The following is a 16,976-nucleotide window of genomic DNA, read 5'->3' on the forward strand; positions in this document are numbered from 1 at the left end:
TTATTTGACTCTGTCTTGATTACCACTTACACTTCTACCGGAAATTGGCCAATCTAAATCTCGCTGTTATTACTTTTCACACTCTCCAAACCCACAACTTTTTTGCAGCTATAGTCTGTCATTGCAATTTTCTCCCCAACTGGATGAGTGTGTGCATGTTGGGGCTTATGGGCGCTCAACATCGAGGTCATCAACGCCCTGACACACAGGAACGAATGTGGACAGACCTAAACAAACTGAAGCACACTTGCAAAGAAAGCAGGAAAAGAAGGAAAATGCTACATATGAAAGTAAAAATTAAGGAAAGGGAAAACATAGCAGCAAGAATGCCACAGGAAATTGTCACTGGCTGGCCACTTACATAAAATATGGGACAGCTTGTCACACAGTGAGCAAATTAAGAGCCTCTCCCTAAAATCTTTGTAAAAATATTAGAGATGGCACAGTATGTTAGAACTTTAACCACATTCGTCCGAGTGTTTCTTAAAAGAGATGGTAGGTCCACTGGCAAGTCAGCCACGGCCCGCTGGTCAAAAAATAAAACGCAATCCAATAAAACGTGGCGCACAGTGACCTGGACGCCACAAGCACCACAAATTGGAGGGTCCTCTCGCCGGAGCAGGAAGCCATGTGTCATAGGGCTGTGGCCTATCCAAAGCCGAGTGAGGAGAACCTCGTCCCATCAGCGGGGCTGAAAGAAGTACACCACACACGCGTTGTGGGCTTGACTAAACGGAGCTTATTGTCAGTCACTTCCAGCCACTCATCCTACCACCAACGCATGACTTGGGAGCTCCACAGCAAGGTGGGTGCGTGCAGGAGGGATAGCACACTGAAATACTTGTGGATCGAGACAAGCCTCCTTGGCTGCGAGATCTGCCCTTTCATTCCCAGCAATGCCGATGTGCCCCGGAACCCAGCAGAAAGCCCAGTCGCTGTAGTTGGAGGAAGGCAACCTGGATGGTCTGGACTATTTTATCTGTTGGATACAAACGGTGCAATGAGTCAATTTCAAATGCTGAAGGTGGCAGGGGTAAAATACAGGGAGCAAAGGGCTTTCTTGTACAGAAACCAGATGGCATTTATAAGAGTCGAGGGGCATAAAGGGATGCAGTGGTTGGGAAGGGAATGAGATAGGGTTGTAGCCTATCGCCGATGTTATTTAATCAGTATATTGAGCAAGCAGTAAAGGAAACAAAAGAAAAATTCGGAGTCGAAATTAAAATCCATGGAGAAGAAATAAAAACTTTGAGGTTCGCCGATGACATTGTAATTCTGTCAGAGACAGCAAAGGACCTGGAAGAACAGTTGAACGGAATGGACAGTGTCTTTAAAGAAGGATATAAGATGAACATCAACAAAAGCAAAACGAGGATAATTGGAATGTAGTCGAAGTAAATCGGGTGACGCCGAGGGAATTAGATTAGTAAATGAGACACTAAAAGTAGTGAATGACTTTTGCTCTTTGGGGAGCAAAATAACTGATGATGCTCGAAGTACATCCACACATACTCCGCAATTCACCATACGGTTCGTGGCGGAGGGTACCTCGTACACAACTAGCATCTTCTCTCCCTGTTCCACTCCCAAACAGAACGAGGGAAAAATGACTGCCTATATGCCTCTGTACGAGCCCTAATCTCTCTTATCTGGTCTTTGTGTTCTTTCCGCGAAGTTGGCAGTAATAAAATTGTACTGTAGTCAGCCTCAAATGCTGGTTCTCTAAATTTCCACGAAAAGAATGCCTCCTTTCCTCTAGAGACTCCCACCCGGGTTCCTGAACCATTTCCGAACACTCGCGTGATGATCAAACCTACCAGTAACAAACCTAGCAGTCCGCCTCTGGATTGCTTCTATGTCCTCCCTCAATCCGACCTGATAGGGATCCCAAACACTCGAGCAGTACTCAAGAATAGGTCGTATTAGTGTTTTATAGGCGGTCTCCTTTACAGATGAACCACATCTTCCCAAAATTCTACCAACGAACCGAGGTCGACTATCCGGCTTCCCCACAACTGCCATTACACGCTTGTCCCACTTCATATCGCTCTGAAATGTTACGCCCAAATATTTAATCGACGTGACTGTGTAAAGCGCTACACTACTAATGGAGTATTCAAACATTACGGGATTCTTTTTCCTGTTCATCTGCATTAATTTACATTTATCTACATTTAGAGTTAGCTGCCATTCTTTACGAAAATCACAAATCCTGTCCAAGTCATTTTGTATCCTCCTACAGTCACTCAACGACGACACCTTCCCGTACACCACAGCATCATCAGCAAACAGCCGCACATTGCTATCCACCCTATCCAAATAATCATTTATGTAGATATAAAACAGTGGACCTACCACACTTCCCTGGGGCTCTCCAGATGATACCCTCACCTCCGATGAACACTCACCATCGAGGACAACGTTCTGGGTTCTGTTGCTTAAGAAGTCTTCCAGCCACTCACATATTTGGGAACCAATCCAATATGCTCGTACCTTAGTTAGGAGAGCACTTAGTGAATCAGAACAGAGAAGAAATTTAGGACAGGAAGAATGTCTCATCTGCTCCAGTGCCCGCAAAATCGCAGACAATTCTGCATCAAAGACAGTAAAAGTCTGAGGCAGTCGAACCTTGAGGACACGATCCTGAAAAACAACAGAGCAACCAATGGAATCCCCTAGTTTCAACCCATCCATAAAAACAGCTACATAGTCGTGGTGCTCAGATAAAATGGCAGAAAATGCTGCATAAAAACAGTGGCAGGAGTGCAATCTCTCTTGTACTGCACCAAATCTAAAATCACTCTGGGTCTCTCCAGTAACCAGGGTGGCAGGCGGTTAAAACCCAGGATTTGGGGTTGTACAGACTCCACACCGAGGGACTCTAGCACACGTTACACACTGATCCCAAACGGCAACGTAGCCCGGGGATGATGGACAAAAAAGGCGAACCAGAGGTGGATGAGCAACAATATGGTGAGCAGGCGAGGTTGGAGCTGCAAGAAATTTACAAGCCTAGCGCACCAGCAAGAGCTGCCGCCGGATGGTGAGTGGCGGTTCCTCAGCCTCAGCACAATGGCTGGGTATGTGACTGGTCCGATAAGGACCCGTGGCCAGTCTAATCCCTTCATGGTGGACAGCGTCAAGGATCCGCAAATAAGACAGCCTCGCTGACCCATACACTGTGCACCCGTAGTCCAGACGTGAATGCACAAAAGCCCGATAAAACTGAAGAGACGTGCCCTGTCCGCTCCCCAAGACCTGTGGCTGAGGCACTTGGGATGTTCAGTGCCTTCAAGGTTCTGGCTTTCAAGTCTCTTAGGTGTGAGAACCTGAAGTCAAAAATTAGGCTCAGAAACAGCACTGTCTCTCTAAAAAGTACGACAGTATCCCCCATATGCAAGGCAGGCAAAGTAAAAAGACGATGAGAACGATTAAAATGAACACAAACACACTTATCGGCAGAAAACCGAAAACCCATCTTTGCAGCCCAAACCTCTAACCGCTGCACTGTTAGCTGCAACTGATGACTCACGGTTGCAACACTGGAGGATTAACAGAAAACAGCAAAGTCGTCCACAAATAAGGAGCACTGTACTGGACTCCTCACTGTAGACGCTATACTGTTGATGGCTATGGCAAAGAGGGTAACGCTTAAAACACTGCCCTCGGGGACACTGTTCTCTTGCTCAAAGCAATCAGTGTGTTACCAAGTCGGGTCTGAAAAAACCGCTGAGACAGGAAAGACCGAATGAAAATGGGGAAGCGGCCACGAAAGCTTCATTGATGCAGTTGTGCAAGAATACAGTGTCTCCAAGCAGTATCATATGCTTTACTGATATCAAAGAAGATACTGATACAGTGATGCTGAAGGAGGAAATCCTGCTGAATAGCCGCCTCTAAGAGGATCAGATTGTCGACCGTGGACCGAAATTTTCGGAATCCGCACTGAGAACGGCTAAGGAGCTGTCTGGTCTCTAACAGCCAGACCAGACAACGGTTAACCATCCATTCCAGGGGCTTTCTGACACAGCTCGTCAAGGCGGTACTCCGATAACCACTGGGACATGTGCGGTCCTTTCCTGGTTTGAGGAGAGGGATGAGAATTGCCTCCCTCCACGAGATGGGGAACACTCCTGTCTGCCATACGAGATTAAAACATTCGAGAAGGATTTCCTTTGACACTGCTGGCAGATGTCAAAGCATGGAGTACTGGATGCAGTCGTGATCTGGTGCAGTGTCAGAAGTCTCAGTAAGTGCCGATTCGAGTTCCCACATGGAGAAAGGGTAGTTGTAGGTCTCAAAACTGTTTGACTGAAAGTCCAAGCTTGCTCTCTCTCGACAGTCGCATGGTAGCGACGAAATGCTGGATCCTGATTTGCAGTGGCAGTATTTTGTGCAAAATGCTCTGCCAGCATCTGAGCAAAGTCTCTGGGTGTCATTTGGAGGCACCCCTGGTTCAGGACTGCAGCTATCGGTAAACGGCTGCGTTTACCAGAAATCCTCCAAATGGCTTCCCATACTTTTGTGGAACAAGTGGAACGGTTGATGGAGTCTAGGAACTCCTGCCATGACCTCCTTTTGCTCTCTTTAATGACGTGGCGTGCCCTGGCTCTCGCGATTCGATAGGTGGTAAGATTGACTGCTGTTGGGCAGCATTTAAATCTTCAAAGAGCCGCAGCATGCCTGTCCCGGATGGCTGAATGGTACTCTTCTGTCCACCAAGGTACAAGGCAGCGCTTAAGAGGGCCAAAAGACTTTGGTATGGACAGGTCAGCAGCATGATGGATCACGCTGTTGCGGCGTTCGAAGACAGCCAACCAACTGAACAGTGGTCAATTAGCCCTGCCAATCATCCACGATGGCGGCCTCTGCTCCAGCAATACACCATCCAGGAGATGAACACAGATGGGGAAGTGATCGCTGGAATGAAGGTCATCATCAATGACCTCTCAGTGAACAGAGTCGGTGAGGGCTGGAAAGCAGAAAGGTATGTCAATGGCAGAGAATGACCCAGTAGCAGCAGAGAAATGTCGGAGTACCAGTGTTGAGGATGCACAACACTTGAGATGTCGGGAGGCTCTCCAAAACTCAACCTCGAGTGCAAAGAGAAGTTGAGCCCCACAGGACATGATGGGCATTGAAGTCGCCCAGGAGGAGAAATGGGTGGGGGAGTTGCTCAATAAGATCTGTGAGAGCCTCTAAGTTCACTGCCTTCAGAGGTGGTAAATAAAGGGAGCAAACATTAAGCCTCCGATTTGAATGAATTTCAACTGCAACTGCTTGCAGGTCAGGATCCAGGGGGAGAGCAGAGGAGTGGTGTATATTATTGACAAACACAGCGACTCCACCTTTGGCCCTTTCCCCAGTCAGGTCATCCTTGCGATATAACATATAGCCCCTTAGTACAAGAGCATCAGATGGTTTTAAATGTGATTCCTGTAAACAGGGAGCATTGATGTGCTAGGAGGTTCAGTTCCTCCACATGTGTCTGGAATCCATGCATGTTCCACTGTACAATGGGGGCCATCTATCAGGATGGGAGTACCTTCATCCTCACTTTCTGTCGGGGAGGAGAGCCCACAACAGGTGGAGGCTCAGTTTTGGGGCTTCACAAGAACTGCACTCCACACAGGGTGATCCCCAGAGCAGTTTAAATACTTGGGAGGAGAGGAGCAACTAACTCATGGGCGGCTTTACCACATTTCCCGCAATTGGCTTCCCCTCTACACACAAGAGTAGTGTGCCCAAAGTGTTGGCATCTAAAACACCGCAAGGGGTTGAGGTAATAGGCCGTGCACTGAGACGTAGGAAACCTGCCTTCACATGCTCTGGCAATTTGGTGCTGTTAGAAGTAAGACAAATGAATCTGACTTCACGAGAGCAACATCCACCCATTTTATAATGTGTTGCACGTCGACAATTCCTTCCCGGGACCATCCAGCCTTCAGGATCGTCTTGGGGAATGTCAACGAGATCCCTGCTAGTCACAACACCCTTGCTGTAGTTCAAGCTGTTGTGAAATTCACTTTCAATCACAAACTCCCCAAGGAACTGTGCCTTCTGACGGTTCTTGACTTACTGGAAGCTAGATGTTTCAACCAACAAGGCTGCATTTCACAAGCACTTTACAGATTTTAAGGTGTCAGCAATGCCTTCTAAGCCTTTCTGTATATAAAATGGTTAAACTTTATTGAAACTCCCCTCTTTTCTTTTAATTATAAGAAACACATTCTGCGAAGCAGTCTGCATTCTGTACAGCAGCATCAGTTTTCAAGACTGGCTGTTTCAGAACAGAAGAAAAAAAGGCAGTGAACGTGGGCGGCTGCATGGACTTGTGTAGTTTTTTCGCCTCACCATACAGGACTGAATCAGGACGACTGGCTACACGAGCACTCTTGTTGGATTGGGTGTTAGAACCTACCAGCGGCCCACCCTTTCCGCTGGGAGGAGAAGAATAAAAGTTCGAGGTTTCATCTCTGTCCCACGAGCAGCTAGGGAACTAGAAGTCCACCTAGACAGAGTCCCACATGCCTAGGTAAGCCTTATACAACTGAGGTGCGGCAGGTTCCCCAGAGGTTGCCCGCTAATGACGGTTCCACCTCAACAGCCATGCATCTCACCAGCGTGCAGCACACTTGGAGATTGAGGGGTTGTTTATAGAGGTTTATGCCATCCTTGCGATCCGGGCGGTCAAGCCAAGATCCCCATTCCCTGACACACACACCGTTCCAAAGCCGCACCTCTCGGTGGTCGCTGAAGTACGCCCAGAGCTTACGGTGACGGGGGACTGGCAGCGCTTACCAGTCCCCAGCTCAGGGACCCCGGGGTTGCCAAGCCCGTACCTGCAAATGAATGCTGAGTCCCTGGGGGTCCAACTGGATAAGGAACTTCTTTTCATCCGTCTTCTAATGTGGTGCAGAAGGAGCTCTCCCCCACTTCCCCATCACCCTTTACTTGTTACTTAATCTTATCTCCCCTTTTCCATTAAATGTTGTCGTTTGGAGGATTTTACATTCTCACTTTTTGCCAAAGGCACTAATTCTAGTCTCCTACAATTCTTCTGTTTCTCCTACAGGCCCATGGGAGAGTATAACTCTTTTCTACCCCACTGCCATCACCAAATGTAACAGTCTCTGCAAAATACTCTGAGCCTAGCCAAATACAGCAGAATCTGTATTTATATACATGTTTATTCTTGTTTGTGGATAACTATAAATTAATTAAAAAACAAAGATGTTCAAACCACATGAAACTTGAACAATCTTTAGCAAAATGTTAATCACAATAAAATCTCATTGGTACCATTGTTTTGAAGTTCAAGACCATCAATATTATACCTCTGAAGCAGCAGAAGAGGCAACAGCAGAAGCACGAGTCATTTTGGATTGAGAGTAATCAATGATGGTTGGAATAATTGGCTCCACACATTTCTTTTCCTCTTCATCCGATGTTAGCTGCAAGAAATATTAATGTTTGTACACTGTCACCACAATGTCCATTACCTTAGAAATGCAGTTTACTTTATCAACTGAGTAAACTGTTAAAATTATGAGGTTGAAGAATTGATAGCCAGTACTCCGTTTCACAAGGCAAAATTCATAGTACTGCTGAAAAACAAACTATACTTTCCATTTTCAGGGAAGGAGGAAGCAGGGATTGGGTGTGGAAGGTTGGAAGGGGATGATGGAGGTATGTCGCTCTGGCACTAAGTTGAGACGAAGCCAATTGCTGTCTAAAGTTTTGCCTTCCTGAATGCAGTTTTAACTATATGAATTGTTACCAACTCTAAGTCATTTACCAACTCTAAGTCATTAATGTATGCAAATTAATATTACCATGGACACAATTTTGACATCTGAAAGGAAGAAGTGTAATCTAGTTTGAGTATTAATTAAGATGGATTTTGAAACAACTGCTTCAGTAGGCCTTTTCCCATTTAAGAATTCATGCGACACGTATCATGCATCATACCATATTTCTCAAGCATGAGGCACTCTAGCTACATTTATTGCTCTTTAATATGCTTACTGGTATCAAGTTAAAGGCTGAAGAAATTTGCATATACCTTCCATATAAATAATGATAATGTTTATGGCTCAAAAGTTACAATACCTGACGTGACGAGCTTGACCTTGACCTAATTTTTGAGTAATCAATGATTGAGGGCACTATAGGATCCGGTGATTTCTTGTCATCTTTCTCAGGCATTATCTGCAATACAGATGTATCCATTTATAGAAATGGAAGTGCTTACATATAAAAAGAAAAAGCAAAAGATATTCTGACACTCTCTCTCTCTCTCTCTCTCTCTCTCTCTCTCTCTCTCTCTCTCTCTCTCTCTCTCCCCTCCCCCTCCCCAAGTTGAGCATGGTGCTGTCACCTGAGCTTGAGTGCGGCGTGGTTGTTGCTGAGTAATGGGTGGTGGAATATGCTGTCCTGGTGCCAATTCAATACCTAAATCTTTACAGCAGTGATCTGAAATTATGAAGCTCCACCTTCGAACAAGAGAGAGACTGCAGTACTGGCTGGCATCAGTACCATCATGCATCTGAAATTAAAAATAAATAGTAGTAATAGTAATAATAATAATAATAATAATAATAATAATAGTAGTAGTAGTAGTAGTAGTAGTAGTAGTAGTAATCTCAATAATACAAGGTGTACAACTTGTGTGGACCGATTCTAACCCCCAGGCCCACAGGGAAAGAACAGGAATGAGCTGAGCTCCTGAGCAGTGTGGGCAGCTGTTTTTATAAACAAAAATTTTTTCTAGAAGATGCAGAGATTAAAAATGCAAGCAATTTTGAGAACATTCCAAAGCTGATAAGTACTAAATGACAAATAACTGCAGGTGTCAGGATTTGAACTGGGTACCTGCAGCACACCATCCAGTGACACTAAACAGTATGTCACACTGAACTGCTGCACACCTTGGAGCATTGCTCCTCCTAGCCATAAAGCAACTCACTGTTTCAGAAGTTCTCACTGGAGGCAACTACAGCATCCTAGCACTAGATCTTGTCAATGCACCTCTGCATGGCATTGCTGTTGGATCCTCGGTTCTCAGTGTTTTGTCACATCCTTCTCATAATGACAAGCATAGAAGGTACCGCTCCAAACAAAATGTTGCAATTGTTCAGCAAGTCTTCAGTCTGCTCAAACAAGATGGCCCCATTGTCTATCTGCACCCCAGGACTCTGTTTAGCACTTCGTATGGAAGACATGGATGATGTCTTTGTGCTTATGACTTCTTGATGAAGGACTGAAATCCTCAACTTTGTGTGCTACTTACGCCAAGTGACGAAAGACACGATATGGCCCAAAACAACGCTTTCATATCTTTCCTTGAAGTTCCATTTTCCAAATAGGCAGAAAAATTGATTTCAACTCTCTCTGATAGTACTCCAATGGTTGATGCTTGGCATTATAGTGCGCTCAGTCTTTCTCCTGGGTGCATGAGGCCCATATGCGAGCCAAACATCTTGCTTTTTCAGTCCTGTTTTACATAATTTGTTCCAGTATTGTTTGACCATTGTCACTTCACCCTAGCGTGGTGGATCAGAAAGAACAGTGTGAAGCCTTCTGTTCTTGCTCTGCCGTGTTGAATGCAAATGTCATGTCTGGCAATACTGTAACCCAAACTGTCCATTCGACATCAACGTACATAACTGCATAGCTGCCACTGTCTTATTAAAGCATTCTGTGAGAACACTCATCTCTTGGAAGTGACAGTTGTAATCCTATGTGTGATGCCACAACATGAAACCATCTTGTTATACCAGACTCGGCTGAAAACTTTTCCATGATTTCACACAGGGTGCCCCACACTTCGAAGCTTTGTCTCTCCTACAAAGAGCCTTGCAACTTGTGGAGCTTTGGCAGTCAGTACTAATTTGGTAACAACATAGAAGGAAAGGTAGTCAGGGCACACTATAATCCATTACTTCCCATTTTTTCATTTTGGTAATCTCACCCAGGGTTCAACTTCAGTTTGGACACAATTACAGCATGATTCCATCAGTAGGAATCCTTACATTGTCTAACAGATTGGTAGATTCCTGGCCAGTAGTAACTAGGTCCGATTCCATATTGGATCTTCACAAATCTCAGGTGATCAGACATACCATAGGGCAAATATTTCAGGACAACTGGTCACACATAATGAGAAACACCGTGTTTGAGAAATCGTTCACACAGGAGAATCGTACAAACACAATGTTGTTTGAATAGCACACAGACTCCCATATGGCCAACACGTTAAAGACTATTCCTGGTTAGGGAAACAACTGAAGTCGCCAGCTGTGGATGGAATCCCAATAAGTACCCTATGCCAACAGCCCCTTATTTATCTTGCATTTATTGTGAATGTCTCGCTCAGTGCAAAGTCCCAAGTGATTGGGAAGCAGTGCAGGTGACTCACGTATATAAGAAGAATAAAAGAACAAATCCACAACATTACAGATGATTGAGTTTGAATATAATAAATTATGTCCACGAATGAGCATGGTTTTAGAAAGCATCGCTCTTGTGAAATCCAGCGTGCCCTTTTCTCACAAGATACATGGCAAACTATGGATGAAGGGCAACATGAAGATTCCATATCTCTAAATTTGCAAGAACTATTTGACACAGTGCTCCATTGCACACTGTTAATGAAGGTAAGGTCATACAGAACAGGTTGCCAGATATGTGAGTGGCTTGAAGACTTCTAAAGTAATAGAAACCAGTATGGTGTCCTTGATTGAGTGTGTTAAGAGACATGGGTACCGTCAGGAGTGCCCCAGGGAAGTGTCATAGGATTGATATCATTTTCTTAATACATAAATAAGAACAGGAAAGGGAACGACTAGTTGTGGTATACAGTGGTTCATTCCTCTTTCTTCAAGGCTTCTATGGTTTCCAGCAATGCTGGATCTTCCCTCTGTTCAGCAGCAATGACAGATTTCATACACACTGCTGTGTGCCTCCCAAGATTTCTTGAAACACGGTCAGTACCCCTGTCAACACAAGGATACTGAATGTGTTTAAAGGAATCCTTTGCTTTTCTATATCACTGACGTATTCTTGAAGCCTAAGTGCCCATCTCTTCAGCAACCCATTGGATCCCTCAGGCTTGTCATTCAACAGAGAGAGAGAAAGGTGGTCAGGCACACTGTGAGTGGTTTGCCAAACAAATACAACTGGAACTTGTTCATGGACTAAACAACTGCAAGATACTCTCTCTCAGCTGTAAAGTAATACTCTTGGACTTGAGTGTACTCTGGAAGCTATCAGCTTTTCAGCACCTATCCCACAACTGCTAGCATCATTGTTAAGTTCAGTCTGGGCCTTCTAATCAAACACTAGTAGAACTGGAAAAGATGTCAGTGTCCAGTTAAGGACAAGGAAGGATCTTTCTTGCCCCTCGTTCTACGAAAATTTTGCGATCACCCTGCCGAAGTTCGGTGGTCATTTTTGATGTAAAAATTGTCACTGTTCACTAGATGCCTTGAGATTTTTTTCTCTTGAACAGTGAAGAGGCAGTTTTATGGATTCAGGGAAAGTCTTGCTTGTCTGAACACATTTGAAAATGGTTGTCAGGTTACTTTGATGTTCTTGGAATGTCTTTGAAAAAACACATTCAAACATGTCATCCAGTTAAGGTGTCGAATCAGATTGTCCTTATGCTAAAAGGTGGCTGGAGCATTACATAGTGAAATGGCATAACTTTGAACATGTAGAGGCCATCAGGAGTTTGGTAGATGACTCCAGAGTTGATGCTAAAGAGTGTGACAAGTTCTGTTTAGGTATGACGGATTCCACTCTGTATATGATCTTTTACCTGACTGACATGTTTGACAACTTTTACATTACAAATATCTTGTGGTCTCTGTTCTTGATTTAATTTGCTGTAGTGGTCCTGCTATGCACTGCCACTAGACTGTGACTTATCTTATTAACAATAGATTACTTCACTTTTTGCAGAAGTGTATGCTGAAAGAACTCCAATCTATCCAAGAAAAACAAATGATGCAGTCCTTTAGGATAACTCTTCTGTATTATAAGTGAAATGTTTCCACTGTACAACTTTCTTTAGAATTGTGGGTGAAACAGATCTCTTTCAACTTTTAGCTCATAACAAATCACAACATGTACTGATGAAATTTCAGACTTGACAGTAATGGTGTGTATTCTTCAACTGTTCTGGCACTGAAATTAATGCACATGATGTTTGCTCTGTATCTTCCAAGGTACTGCCATATCATAACACCAAATCGTAAGCCTAGACAGTACAATTGGTGTCTAGAAAAGCAACTGGTATCCCTGTAAGGCAACGGAAATGGCTATGGCATGTTGGGATATCATTCCAAACGTCTACTATAATTGTCTGGGCAGTTGACAGGTGTGAACAGAGCAGTTGTGATAGTCGACAACTGGTGAGTACTAGGCACTGAAAACTCTTCTCCTTTCTTTGCAGTAGTGTACAAACTGTCCTTGGCATCCACAATAAAAATGTACCAGCAGGTTGTCCTTGACCCGCTAAATGTGTATTGTTCTGTGGGGCATTAACTGGTGGCACAAACTAGAGCTGAAGATCAATGCACCTCTTCTTCAATATTCTATTATCTCACATTGTGTGGCATACATGATTGGCTGCACCTCTCACTCAGTCCGACAGTCCTGACTGCCATAAAATACCTTATCTCTTCTCCTACAACCTGGTGCACAAGAGAAATGAGGTCATGGTGGTCTACCATGAAGGCTAGAGGGAGCATACACTGGAGTGTAATACTCTTTCACAGGACTCTTTTCGTTGCTTTTCCTCAAAGTGCAGGGACCACTACAATTCCTCTATTAGGACACTGTTTGCCAGAAAAGCTTAGTACACATATTCTGTAACTTCTCTCATCAACAGCAAAATTTTGTCGATGGCCATCATATTTGGATTCACGATGGAGCATTGTGTTCAACATTCAGTATGTAGACACTGTAACGCATGGCTCTGTTCTTCAATTGTCGTTCCAGTAAGCGAACTTGCTGCTGAATGATGCCAAACGTCTGCCTCATGTTGGCCTGAAATTTATCCCAGCTACTGTGTTTTATCTTCGTTGTTCTCTAACCACTGCTGGTCTGTGTCAACGTAAAAGTACATATTTGCCATCCCACAATCCCACCTTTTGAATTTCATGACTTGATCGAATCCTTTCAGCCATTTACTTTGACCTGAGCACACTCACTGATGTCTGCCTTTCCGCTAAGTTACTGCTGGCTTGGAATCCACTGGTCCCCTGCATATATGGACCACAGTACTGTTCATACTCTAGTGCCTATACATGACAGCTTTTATGTTGCCTAATAGTAACTTCTGTGTAGCACATATTTTGAAGGACCTGCCATCTCTACCACACAATGTCATATCATAATCGCAATCAAGTCCAAATCTGAAAGTAGGGTCACACATGAAATACAACACTAAGCACTTGAAGCAGATTTATAACAAACACAAATATAGAGCCAGAATACAACTGAACTCCTGTGTGGAGAATACAACCATTTACACTACATTGAATTTGTCAAAACACTACAAACATGCTAAATTTCAAGAACCTTCCTGAAGCGTTCTGTATTACTAAAATGCTATCCCGGAATCCAGTGCCAGTTGCAGCGTAGGGACAGCAAAGATTTGTTTAATGTTTTGCATAATTATATACCAAATTTAAAAATTCAGGATGCTGTCAATCTACTCATTGAGAGTTATAACCTTACGTTAAAAGTTTAACACAATACGATAACTATTACTATTAGAAATGTGTATTTGTTTTAAAGTGGCATAACTGACAGCATACAAATACACGAACTTCAATCACCCAGTATTTGATATGTAGAGCATTTAGCAACTTCCAACAATGTTCACTCATATAACTTGCAATCTTCACAAAACTTTTTCTTGCTTACACTCCTCCACAAAAAGAGGAAAGGAAAAAGTTATATCTTATCGTATTTTGTTTTCCATACAGCATAACTTGAGAATCAGGCATAACATTTTAACTTGTTACTTCTTTACAACAAATTTTGCACAGTATATACATAAGGCAATGTACATGCAAAATTTTATTGTTGCACACAACACAGTTCAGGCAGTACAACGTCATGTATATTAACATGCGTGAAAAAATACCTTTTGCTTAAAATTAAACACAAGTTACCCAGTATGTATTCATCCAGTGTTTTATAATGAGAACACTTATTGTTTTTAGTGACCAACAAATTTTAAACAATTTTCATCCCTTACTTAACTTTACCCACTCACATGCTTAAAGGTAAATATTTGACACATTAACTTATTTGTAAATAAAATAGAAAGAAACTTCCACATGGGAAAAATATATTAAAAACAAAGATTCCAAAACTTACCAAGCGGGAAAGCGCCGGCAGACAGGCACAATGAACAAAACACACAAACACACACACAGAATTACTAGCTTTCGTAACCGATGGTTGCTTCTTCAGGAAGGAGAGGGAAAGACGAAAGGATGTGGGTTTTAAGGGAGAGGGTAAGGAGTCATTCCAATCCCGGGAATGGAAAGACTTCCCTTAGGGGGGAAAAAAAAAGGACAGGTGTGCGCACGCGCCCACACACACACACACACACACACACACACACACACACACACACACACATATCCATCCGCACATGCACATGCACGAGCAGACATCCAAGAGCAGTTTTGCTGAAATTATTCTATGAGGACATGCTGAAAACTAATTCCACAGAATTTTTTTACGCGAAAGCTCAAAGTATTTTACATAAAACAAGTGTCCTTAACATTCTACATCTTTATGCTTCAGGTTTACATATCTGCAGCCCTCGGCTCTTAGACGTCTCAAAATTGTAGCGTGTTACATGGCAGTGCGCAATGTAATTACGTTTGTGCATGAGAAACAGCGTGCTGTAACAGTTTTGAATTCTAAGAGTTCATCTACACATGGAGTGTGGCAATGCTGGCCCACAACAAGCACTGTGGCATCTGCCACACTTTGACACCTTGGAATCACTGTCACTGATCATTCTTCATACAGTCCCAATTTGGCTCCATCCAAATTTCATGTGTTTCCCAAACTCAAATAAAATCCCCAGCACTCCACTTTGATAGTGATGAAGTGGTGCAAGCAGAGGTGAGGTTGTGGCTCCATCAACAAGGACCAACATTCTGTAATGACAGTATCAACAAACTGATCTCTCATTGGGAGTGTCGCCCTAACCGCCGTCTGCTTCACGTCTGCTGTGCAGCGAGCTACCTTAATTTAAGTATTAACTATATTTTTCTTACTTGTCACTTCTTCTTCCGTGTGTTTTTGCTTTTAGGAAGCTTTAATTGTCGAGTGCTAGTAATAGTGTTCCATAGATTTCGTGTTTGTTTTGAATACAGTCAGAGAGAGTCCCTTTAGTCAGTCATAGTGCCAGTAGTGCTAGTGTGTGTTTTCAATACAGTCCAGAGACAGGTAGTGCTATTTTCATTGTTTTCTACAAGAAGTGGTTAGCAATCACAGTTTAGTCAATGATCAGCCACCTTTAGTAATTTAGCAGTCTAGTTAAAAGTTGATTAAGTCTCTTCAGTAAATTGATTCCTTAGGATGGATAGGATGTGTGACTGCTGTGTACGGACGCAGGAGGAGCTGGCCACTCTTCGCGAACAGCTGAGCGTGTTGATGGCCGCGCTCAGCCGTCTTCAGGCTGCTGCCTCGGAGTGTAGCGGCAGTGGGGAGTCTGGTGCATCGCAAGGTACACCCCAGGTGTTACATGCTTCACCCACTGTCCCTGCTGTCGAGACATCTTCGCGGGTACCGGGCACGGTTGGGCCACCCTCTCCCCAAGGGGAGTGGCGGGTTCAGCGGCATTCACGGCGCACGAGGCGGAGGGTCAATGTGGAGGCTGGCCATGTGGTGTCGCCCGCTCTGCCTGTGAGTGGACATGTGGCTGCTCCTTCAGCAAGGTCCGAGCAGGCACACGGGGGGAGGGGTTTATTAGTTATTGGGAGCTCCAACGTTAGGCAGGTGATGGAGCCCCTTAGGGAAATAGCGGAAAGGTCGGGGAAGAAGGCCAGTGTTCACTCTGTCTGGTTGCCGGGGAGTCTCATCCGAGATGTGGAGGAGGCCCTACCGGCGGCGATATAGAGCACTGGGTGCACCCAACTGCAAATTGTTGCTCATGACGGCAGAGGTCAACCTCAGTTCGTACAGGCGGTTGGCGGAGTTGGTGAAGGCGGAAAGCCTCGCTCGCGGGGTGGAATCAGAGCTAACTATTTGTAGTATCGTTCCCAGAACCGATCGCGGTCCTCTGGTTTGGAGCCGAGTGGAAGGCTTAAACCAGAGGCTCAGACGATTCTGCAGAGAGCTAGGGTGCAAATTTCTCGACCTCCGCTATCGGGTGGAGAAATGTAGGGTCCCCTGAATAGGTCAGGCGTGCACTACACGCCGGAAGCGGCTACGAGGGTAGCGGAGTACGTGTGGAGTGCACATGGGGGTTTTTTTAGGTTAGAGAATTCCCTCCCGAGGCCCGACAAGACGCCTCCTGAGACGCGGCAAGGCAGGAGTAGGCAAAATGCAACAGGGATTAACAATACTAATGTGCTAATAGTTAACTGCAGGAACATCTATAGAAAGGTCCCAGAACTGCTCTCATTAATAAACGGTCACAACGCCCATATAGTACTAGGGACAGAAAGTTGGCTGAAACCACATGTAAACAGTAATGAAATCCTGAACTCAGATTGGAATGTATACCGCAGAGACAGGCTGAACAGTGAAGGGGGAGGCGTGTTTATAGTGATAAGAAGTGCAATAGTATCGAAGGAAATTGACGGAGATTCGAATTGTGAAATGATTTGGGTGAAGGTCACGGTTAAAGCAGGCTCAGACATGGTAATTGGATGTCTCTATAGGCCCCCGGGCTCAGCAGCTGTTGTGGCTCAGCACCTGAAGAATAATTTGGAAAA

General features: G+C 44.3%; 1 protein-coding gene across 3 annotated transcripts in view; it reads right to left on the reverse strand.

The window, feature by feature from the left end:
• Nucleotides 1-16,976, reverse strand: part of LOC126266666 (protein maelstrom homolog) — a 110,687-nt gene that overhangs the window by 39,288 nt on the left and 54,423 nt on the right. For 2 of the 3 annotated variants that reach the window (XM_049971083.1, XM_049971084.1), the window contains exons 8-10: nucleotides 8,381-8,548; nucleotides 8,113-8,211; nucleotides 7,338-7,454 (exon numbers count right to left, since the gene is read on the reverse strand). In XM_049971083.1, coding sequence (XP_049827040.1) covers nucleotides 7,338-7,454; nucleotides 8,113-8,211; nucleotides 8,381-8,548 — 384 coding nt within the window. The remainder of the gene's footprint in view (nucleotides 1-7,337; nucleotides 7,455-8,112; nucleotides 8,212-8,380; nucleotides 8,549-16,976) is intronic. The other variant, XM_049971085.1, reaches the window with a different exon arrangement.

The sequence above is a fragment of the Schistocerca gregaria genome, chromosome 4 (assembly GCF_023897955.1).
Source record: "Schistocerca gregaria isolate iqSchGreg1 chromosome 4, iqSchGreg1.2, whole genome shotgun sequence".
Lineage (NCBI taxonomy): Eukaryota > Metazoa > Arthropoda > Insecta > Orthoptera > Acrididae > Schistocerca > Schistocerca gregaria.